This window comes from Ruditapes philippinarum, unplaced genomic scaffold (genome assembly GCF_026571515.1).
Source record: "Ruditapes philippinarum isolate M1 unplaced genomic scaffold, ASM2657151v2 ctg1795_1_1_1_1, whole genome shotgun sequence".
Lineage (NCBI taxonomy): Eukaryota > Metazoa > Mollusca > Bivalvia > Venerida > Veneridae > Ruditapes > Ruditapes philippinarum.
Window position 1 is genome coordinate 79,255 of NW_026853244.1, and position 10,787 is coordinate 90,041.

Below are 10,787 nucleotides of genomic sequence, written 5' to 3' on the forward strand. Positions count from 1 at the left end.
TCGCCGAGACGAATATTCCAATTACAAGTTAATCTAAAATAACACAGACACTTGGGGTTTGGAGTTCAAAACGCCTTTCAAATCCAAATAAAATGCATATTTGTCAATCCAAGCACATGTACTGAACATATATATCAAAAAAACTTAATATAAGCCGTTTTGAAAAAAAAATTCATATTTCAACATCTATAATATTATAGATGTTGATATATGATTTTTTTTTTCAAAACGGCTTATATTAAGTTTTTTGGATATATATGATCAGTACATGTGCTGGGATTGACAAATATGCATTTTATTTGGATTTTAAAGGCGTTTTGAGCCCCAAACCCCAAGTGTCTGTGTAAAATAAGGGCGGTGGCGCTATTTTTTACGTTTGGGACATAATTTATCTTTGTTGAGGTCAACTAGAAAATCATACAGCTCAATGCCACATAAAATGATTTAAATGTGTTTTCCTTTCTAAGGCTATGAAAGTGGTCCCAAAGGACCCTAGAGCTATCAATAATTAAAGTTTGTAGAAAACACTAAGACAATGCCCCAGACAAAATATCAAGGTCCTCGTCATCATTTCCGATTGGTAGCTTTTAATACATTTCCAAAACGATCACAGGTAGAGGCAATATCGTTATTTTCATCATTGAAATTCTTTTGAAATATTTCATTTTTCTAACTATTGCGCTACTCGAAAATCCACATATTTTATGCTATCAAAGAGCTATGGGTTGTAGAGCTTTGTCCTATTTTTGAAAAAATAATATTCATTTTTCGAAATCAGAGTAAACCATTTCCGATGACATTATTAAGTTAGTGGAACAACTTAGAGTATGGCCACTTTATTGAGCACTAAAAGGAACTCAAAAATTGACACCATAGGTCAGATATATGTTTTAAAGGACACCTGTATACGACGTTTCTGTACGGTGTACGCGTTATTATATGAAAACTTCTGACGTAAAATATGGGTATTATTAGTTTTGAAAACTCTTTTTCAGATATGAGAAAACTCTAAATAATCTATAATATAATCCTTATAAAAAATGTTTTCAAATTGATTATTGTGAAGAGACAAATATTAGCATTCAGAAATTGCACAAGCAACATGATTGCTTCTGAAGTATGTATAAAATATTACCCTACACCACCCATTTGAATACTCTTCAGAAAAGAGTGGTCATACCTTTTAAACGTGTCATAAAGTGATATTCTTTCAATGTTTGATAAATGGTTTCATTCAAATTGCATAAACTGTGATATTCTTCATTTTTCAGAGATCTTGTATCTGAGTGACATTGTTCATCATAAGTCTACATAATGTCATAAGGTTTCCAGGATGTTCATAAATTAAATGTTGCTTGCAGTAATCGAACTACATACAGTGAATATTGAAAGGTAAAACTCTAAATTTAACTCAGTGTTGACTGACTAATTCTACGAAGCATGAGACTGAAGAACCCCGCGGTAGATATGAGAATAATCGCAAAGAAGACAATAAAACAAATGGTGTCCAACCGTTCAAGAAACATACCCCAAGTGTATGTGTCTTCGTCAGCATCATCGTCCTCATATATATCGGTATCACTAACTTCCGCAGACTTTACATTGACAACTCCTTCTATTGTATCAATGGTCGGCATGACTTTGTTTCGAGGATGTTTCTTTTTGTTTCTGAGACAACTGATGCTGCACTCTTTATTCCCAATGCTTGACATGAGCTTTGCCTGAATAATTGTATACAGGACAGAGAGGACACTCATAAACAGTAGGACGATAATAAACAAGAGAAAGTAGGAAACCTGGAGAGAGTTATCTGGTAGGGTGTCACTGACAATAGTGACGAAAATACCATACGATAAAAAGATGGTGATAGCAAATGAACCTTTTTCACCAGAGCCAATGGGAACTAAGAATATACAAATGTTCAAAAACGCCAGCATGAGTAATGGCATGATTAGGGTAAAGGTGGCGAAGTTTGCTCTGCGCTGGAGTTTAAACTCGACATCGATGTGGTACGTGTTGTACAGAAGATAGCGTCGTTTGTTCACACTCATTATACTCCAGGCAGAATTTTCTGTGAACTCGTCCAATCTAACATCTTCCGGGTGGTCCAACACTACTGTTGTGATAGTTTCATCTGATACATAATATGTAATTGTACATACTTGCTCGTCAAATGGGTAGTACTGAATATCCACGTGACATACAACGCTGTGAGGAAACAAAGAACAACAATTGAAAGAAATTCTAAGATTATATTAATTACTTACATAAATAACATATATATAATGCCTCGCAATTGCAAATGTGTTGGTACAGGAAAAAAGAAAATAAAAAAACTCCTTGCACATGATGCTCAGTTATTTGTTATGAAATATAGTATAGAATATACTATATTATTGACGTTAGTACATAAGATACAATGCTATGAAAAATAGAAAATAAGTACCACTTTATGAAAGTAAGTAAAAAGACTGTCATGAAGGTAAGTAAATAAAGAGCTATGGTATCAAAGTTAGAAAAACAAGGACTATGTTATGACATATAGAAAAGAAGAGTCTATAGTATAAAAGTTAGTAAATAAAGGACTAGGGTATGAAAGTTAGTAAATTAAGAACTATATACATGTGTATGTAAGCCTTAATTATTATTAATTGCTAACTATTAATTATTGTTGCAATATAACATTGATACAGAAATATCTATCTCAAAGGCATAAAGGTTTATAAACAGTCAATTTACGATTTAAAATATTTCAATAGTAATATAAGGAATAATTGTTGTTTATAATTATTTTACCTGTAGATACCCTCTGGCACCCATTGAACAAATCCATCGGAAGATATTTTAGAAATATCTGTATTAGCACTGCCAACAACACCATCTCCATCAAAAGCCTGACAATTTAACAATTGTAATCATTTAAACAAAGTAGTCGGTAAATTGTGTTTGATATATTAGCCGCGTCATGACAAAACCAACATAGTGGGTTTGCGACCGCTATCAGTTTCTCTACTTGGTATACGGTTTGTAAGCGAATAGCATGGATCCTGATCAGACTGCGCGGAAGCGCAGGCTGGACTGGATTCATGCTGGTCGCAAACGCATTATGTTGGATTTGTCATGGAACGGCTCATATAAACATTGGTGTATAATTGTATCTTTTATAGTAAAGCTCGGACAACTTTTTCTATCTTAACCGATGTTCCTAATCTCGAATTTGATTGGCTTACACACCTCGGGTCATATTTACTAGTATTCAGGCTATATTATCCCGTATATCCCGTCAGCAACTTGTATTAATAAAAAAATAAGGGAACCTGTGGCCTAGTGGTAGCCTGGGTTCCAGTCTGTCGATTTTTTTATGTGCTTCTGTTCGGCAAATCGACAAATACTATCAAAACCAGAGATGTTGTGTTATCTATGACGATCGAGTATGAAATAGCGCGTAAGTTATGAATAAATAAAAAAAATATCAACGCCTGAATCCCAGGCTAGCCTAGTGGTTAAGGTGTCTCCCTCTAAACCCAGCGGTCATGGGTTCGAACACTTACCGGGTCACAACCTGACACCAATACTGGTTGGTTCCAGGAAGTGGACTCGAAAGTGATTAATATAAGTTTCACAATCGAGCCTTTAAATATATATGTTTAAACCAATAAATAATGTATACGTTTCTGAATAGACTTATCTTTCTCTTGTAATTTCCAAAAAGAATACCCCACTTACCTTTAAAATGATAATACTTGGGGTCCATATTTCATACACGGGTATTTTTACGTAGTTAGTTTCTGCATAATTACTCGGGTTCCATGTAATAACTTCATCTTGCCAACGTAGACGGAAATAACCGAGAATAGAAAATTTCTGTTCGGATGTGTCAAACTCTAGAAGACTCTGAGGAACGAAAGTTGAGTTCACGTTGACAGTTTGTGACTGATCAACACGTGGTCTGATTCTCGTGTCATACCTATTTTCACATAATATATAATGATATATATATTTATAATTGATATTTAGGCTATTTATTTACACTATAGAACAATGCTTTTTAGAAAAATATGCCATCACAATCCTATGGGCTTTGTTCTAAAGCAGGAGGTTTTTCAATTACATTTATAAAAACGAATATTAAGAAAATTTTCATTTGCAAGAATTCATGTGCGGCTTTTCTTTATATGTCTATGTCAATTATCAGTATATGTCTAGGTCAATCATCCGTATGTGTCTAGGTCAATCATCCGTATATGTCTAGGTCAATCATCCGTATATGTCTAGGTCAATCATCCGTATATGTCTAGGTCAATCATCCGTATATGTCTAGGTCAATCATCTGTATATGTCTAGGTCAATCATCTGTATATGTCTAGGTCAATCATCTGTATATGTCTAGGTCAATCATCCGTATATGTCTAGGTCAATCATCCGTATATGTCTAGGTCAATCATCTGTATATGTCTAGGTCAATCATCTGTATATGTCTAGGTCAATCATCCGTATATGTCTAGGTCAATCATCTGTATATGTCTAGGTGAATCATCAGTATATGTCTAGGTCAATCATCCGTATGTGTCTAGGTCAATCATCTGTATATGTCTAGGTCAATCATCAGTATATGTCTAGGTCAATCATCAGTATATGTCTAGGTCAATCAACCGTATGTGTCTAGGTCAATCATCTGTATATGTCTAGGTCAATCATCAGTATATGTCTAGGTCAATCATCCGTATATGTCTAGGTCAATCATCCGTATATGTCTAGGTCAATCATCCGTATATGTCTAGGTCAATCATCCGTATATGTCTAGGTCAATCATCAGTATATGTCTAGGTCAATCATCAGTATATGTCTAGGTCAATCATCAGTATATGTCTAGGTCAATCATCAGTATATGTCTAGGTCAATCATCAGTATATGTCTAGGTCAATCATCAGTATATGTCTAAGTCAATCATCAGTATATGTCTAGGTCAATCATCCGTATATGTCTAGGTCAATCATCAGTATATGTCTAGTGCAGTCATCTGTACAAACATCAACATATGTGAAGTCCATTTATAAGTATTAAATCTCCAATTCTATGTCTATTCCGATGTTACTTCTTTTTTATTGACATGAATAAACTTAAATTCACTGCACAACTCGGAAACATATACAAGATATTTATAGATAATGCGTTCTCAATTTACATTTTATTTCAAAGCTAAAGAAATTGATTCCCATCAATATATTAATATCAGATACATTGATTAGACAGATGTTCTCCAAGTTCCATAAATACAGCTGCACACGCGCCCGCGCGCACACAAGTAGATCTACAAGTACTAAAATGTATATTTACTCCTTTAATACATCTGAAAACAATGTCTTCATCCCCTCAAGGTCTGATCCAACCTTGTCATCTTCGTAATCCTGTGGCATATCAGGTTCCATTACAGGTGGTTCCTGGCAAATCCCGGGAGTTACTCCTTCATGAAAAATCATCAGTATAAGAAGCCACGACAACATTGTTGAGTAATGCTCGTTGTATGTGTTTTTCTCTGACAACGTTATCTTCATTTATATGGACACCGTATGTCTTTGATTGGTCGACACATTTCTCGATCAATGATGTAACTTACCGTATAAACTATTGAAATATTCAGGTTGATTTTTTTATAAACTACAGATCAGCACATGTAAAATAACGTGCTTGTAAATTCTGTAGTTCCTACAAACAATTGCAATAAACCATAAGCCAGACAGCAATTGACAGCCGTTCATTTTCCCAACGATTATCCTTATATATGCATTCAGGGTCATTCAAATAGAAATTTCTATTTGAAAGACCCTGCTGCATTGTAAACAAAAGTTTTTTTTTTTGTTTTTGTTTGTTTTGTTTTGTTTGGTATTTAGGCGAACCAATACAGTATACATGTAGGTCAGTAAGCAAGATCATGGAAATTGCGCCATTTTTAGTATTATTTTTTTTGTTTGTCATATAGTGTTTTTGGCTAGGCTTAGTGATAATGTGCGACTTATAAGTTGATTGTTATACTACAATGCCATGTCTACCGGCACTTTTTGTTCGTACAGTTATTTTTTCTTTTTTACAAATTCTATCAGAATGCGCAATATTCCTATTATAATAAACATTTTGATCAAGACAACATCCGATCATTGGATCATTGTTTCAAAATTGTACCATAACCATCCAATATATTCCTATATTGGACGCTGTAAAATCCAATATAATTATCCTATATGGGACAGTTAATTGCGTCTGGTCTTTTCATATAAGTCGTTAACGTAAGAATTCTACTTAGAGCGTGGGGGGGTGGGGGGTCCGTAGCAGAGTGGTTAAAGTCGTTGATACCAAAACACTGAAATACCCATCGCGATAGCGTCATCGGGTCCTTTAATTTGTGAAAACTATCCATCTAGCTAATGGAACATCGCCGGTTCTAATCCACTGCTCGTTTGTGCCTGAAAGGGAACCTGCAGGATGTTTTCCTTCACTGGTAGAGCTGGGATCTGTACTGTCTTAGTATGACGTAAAACCCAACAAAAAAAATGTACATCGTATCTTAACAAATTTGAAACGTTTTTTAAAAGGGAAAATCGGCATGCTATTCGATCCTCAAAATTTGCTTGATAGTCACAGATTTGTCTTGCCATAAATCAATGAGTCAGTCCTTTGTTTGTTTGTTTTTGTTTTTTTTTGTAGAAATTTTCTTTTTTGTGGTTTCGTCAAAACATCTAGCATATCTCCCGCATAATGTGCTCAGAACAACAAATACTATTGACCAGTAATAACATAATATAATGTAATGTAATAATGTAAAATATCATCCAAATGTCCGATTGGTATATTCTTTGGAAATCAGCAACGAAGAAAGGGAAATTCGGACTATCGCACATTAACATAATTAAATCAGACTTCCAACATTTTCAGTTTTTGCCAAGCAAAGCGACATCAGTGCTACCTGTGCCATATTAAATACTGTAACATCCGGGTTTTTTTTACAACCAGAGCTTATATATTTCCGATCCAAGCAGGTAGTTCAGCATGACGTGCTCGTATCGTGCTATGGTATCTTTTTGTTCTTCAATTTTCATTATTCTTATTCTTTAATTCTTGTAGTTTAAACGCTGTATCCTTCTTTCTAAGTTAGGTCACAAGAAAAAACGGTCAGAGCATACACGAATGCCTATGTTTTAAGGGGCAAATTATATCAGCTGTTTTAATGATTTTTATATATAAAGTGATTAATTAGAATTTTGCGAATTGAAATAAAATTTTCAGTATAAACGGTAAATAATTCTTCTTTGGATTTTAGGTAACACCGGCCATAGAATACGCCACTATTTACGGAAATCGAACTGTCCAGTTGTGAAGTACAATGTATTAATGTTTACAGGAATATACTTTTATATTAAGAGATAAAGAATAAATGTGAACCCCGTGTGGGATAAATAAAAATATAAACAATTGAGTCAATCAATAAAGGGTATTTCAATAGAAAACATAATTTTAAATGAAAGACCCTGGTGAATATGCGAAATACCGGTACTAGATATACAAATCATTATCAAATCGATTAATTAGCTGGACCGGAGTTCGATGTTTCCCCGTATCATTGTTTACAGGCAACATTAGGTTCTTAATTTCATTCAGAAGTCTTAAATGACGTCTTTATCTCAATAAATTTGTATTTGTTTTACTTTCTATCATACTGTTTAGGAAATAGATATCAATTCTTAGTGCATTGTTGTAGAATAATGCACGGTTTGAGTTCAAATGCGTGAGAACATATAAGCACTAGGGCCGATAGGCCTGAGTGACTTATTACAAAGGGTTTGAACGAAAAACCGTGCATTATTATCAATACAAAATTCAACAAAAAGCTGGTTTTTAACAAAATGGTACCGTCGTGATATAATTCCTCCCATCTCAACTCCAAACAGTGTTTTTATAAAGCGATAAAATCACTGTTTCAGATATATATTATTCCTTAAATATATTACACTTTCGGCCTTCTTTGTTTATTTGAGAAATCTCCGATAGTGTTAGAATTTACATTTTAACTAGAATTGCCCACTGTCACGGCGTGAATACCCCCGCATACCACTTTGTCAGAATCAACAGTGGTCATTTAGAGCTCAAGGACAACCTCCCTGTCAAATCTGAGGTTACTAAGCCAGTACATTGCTAAGTTATGTATTCCACAGGCTTCAAAATGTCAAAATCAAAACACTGCGGATAGGCATTCTTAAGCATTTGAGTAGACATTCTTATTATAGTAAAAATCCTTGTGACCTTGGACACCTATAAATCAATAGGGGGTCATCTTCTTGTCATAAACAAGCTCAATACCAATATTCAGACCGTTGACCAAAGCATTCTTAAGCAATTGGGCAGAAAAGCTTTATTTAGTCAAGGCCCCTGTGACCTTGACCTTTGACCCAGTGACCTCGAAATCAATAGGGTCACTTAATAGTCATGATCAACTTCCATGCCAAATATGAGACTGTGGGTCAAAGGTTTCTTAAGTTATTGGGAGGACATTTTTTTAAATCAAAGTTCCTGTGACCTTGACCTTGACCCAATGACCTCGAAATCAATAGGGGTCATCTACTAATCATGACTTACCTCCATGCCAAATATGAAGACTGTGGGTCAAAGGAATCTAAAGTTATTGGGAGGACAAGCTTTTTTAGTCAAGGTCCCTGTGACCTTTGACCCAGTGACCTCAAAATCAAAAGGGGTCATCTACTAATCATGACTAACCTCCATGCCAAATATGAAGACTGAGGGTCAAAGGAATCTTAAGTTATTGGTGGACAAGCTTTTTTTAGTTAGGACCCTTATGACCTTGACCTTTGACCCAGTGACCTCAAAATCACTAGGGGTCATCTACTTATCATGGCTAACCTCCATGCCAAATATAAAGACTGTTGGTCAAAGGAATCTTAAGTTATTGTGCCAAAAAAAAATTTAGTCATGGCCCCTGTGACCTTGACCTTTGACCTGGTGACCTCAAAATCAATAGGGATCATCTGCTAATCATGACCAAACTAAATACCAAATATGAAGACTGTGGGTCAAATCTTAAGTTTTTGGGTGGACAAGGAAAAACTGCCGGACGGGGGAGACGGACAGACAAGCTGATTTCAGTATACCCCCCTTACAACTTCGTTCTGCAGGGGTATAATGATTTAAATGTTTGACTTTATGCATTATACATTGAATATCTTCTGAGACATGTTAATCGCAGAGAAAGCATGCAATGTGACAATATCAAATCATCGGAAGTACGTAGGTTTTGTTGTCATGTCGTAACTCAAACCAGGGAGAGAATGGTCGCTAGTATGAATTAAAATATACCAGTATAAATAAATAAATATATGCTCTCGATTATTATAAGGGTTTGTCTGAAATTGTAAGTGTTTAAAATTTCAAAGTTTTCCTTAAGTAAGTGTTAGTACAAACTAGAACTCCGCGAGTCGGATGTGTCGCCTTGTGAACAATATAGTTTAGGAGAAATGCCCACGACAAAAATGAAATTTGAAAATCAACAAAGGGCAATAACTCAAAAAATAAGAAATGCAGAGCAGCAGTTTCTGTGCACTGCACTTCTTATCAATAAGATCTATCATCCTATTAAGTTTCAAGTCTAAAGCTTTTATAATTTATGAGAAATGGCCTGGACAAAAATAAAGTATGAAAATTAACAAAGGGCAATGACTCAAAAAATAAGAAATGCAGAGTACCAGTTCTTGGGCACTGCACTTCTTCTTAATGAGATCTATCATCCTATAAAGTTTCATGTCCATAGCTTTTATACTTTAGGTGAAATGGCCCAGACAAAAATAAAGTATGAAAATTAACAAAGGGCAATAACTCAAAAAATAAGAAGTGCAGAGTACCAGTTCTTGTGCACTGCACTTCTTCTTAATGAGATCTATCTGCACTTCTTCTTAATGAGATCTATCATCCTATGAAGTTTCAAGTCTATAGATTTTATACTTTAGGAGAAATGGCCCGGACAAAAATAAAGTATGAAAATTAACAAAGGGCAATAACTCAAAAAATAAGAAGTGCAGAGTACCAGTTCTTGTGCACTGCACTTCGGGTCATTATAAGAAGCATGCATACCAAGTTTGAAGTCAATCCAACTTATAATGACTGACTTATGCTCTGGACAAGCTTTAGGGGACGCCGACGCCGACACCGACGCCGCCTTTATGTCGCCTTTTTCAAGGCGACACAAAAAAAATCACCAAGTTTTGAGTCGACAAAGGCACATTTTATTGCAATTCCTTACAGAATTATGCCCTCAAGTCTGGAAGTTGGGATGACGGTCACGAATTGGCATCGAAGTAGAACCACAGTTATTCTGTAGGCTAGCTTTCTCACATGAAAGAACAAGTGATGGACTAATGGAACGTGAGCAAACTCCCTTGCAGGATTCAAACCCATAACAGTGAGAAGCAAGTGGTTTCATCGACCCTTACCACTTTACCATGGACATCTCCATGAGGTCAATTATCAAGCCATTTGAAAATAAAATCTTGTGTACAGTTTGTGCTCAAATCAACAAAATACAAAAACACAAGTGATTTTTAAGAATATAATTATTTGATGAGAGTGAAAAAAAATAAATAAATAAAAGTAATCATCCTATGAAATTACAAAGAAAATTCTTTAATATAAAAATAAATTATAGAACAGAAATAGAATATATTCAGAATTCAAACATTAATTGTTGTATATTTATACAGTATTATCTTTATATCTTTTTTTAAATA

At 34.8% G+C, this 10,787-nt stretch overlaps 1 protein-coding gene across 1 annotated transcript; it reads right to left on the minus strand.

The window, feature by feature from the left end:
* Positions 1–309: 309 nt before the first annotated feature.
* LOC132736256 (acetylcholine receptor subunit beta-type unc-29-like) lies at positions 310–5,736 on the minus strand. Its single transcript, XM_060723352.1, has 4 exons — positions 5,338–5,736; positions 3,727–3,967; positions 2,797–2,894; positions 310–2,208 (listed from the first exon to the last, which is right to left on the minus strand). Exons 1-4 carry the CDS (start codon positions 5,553–5,555, stop codon positions 1,407–1,409), a joined length of 1,359 nt encoding a protein of 452 aa, XP_060579335.1. The 5' UTR covers positions 5,556–5,736; the 3' UTR covers positions 310–1,406.
* Between the last annotated feature and the right edge of the window lie 5,051 nt (positions 5,737–10,787).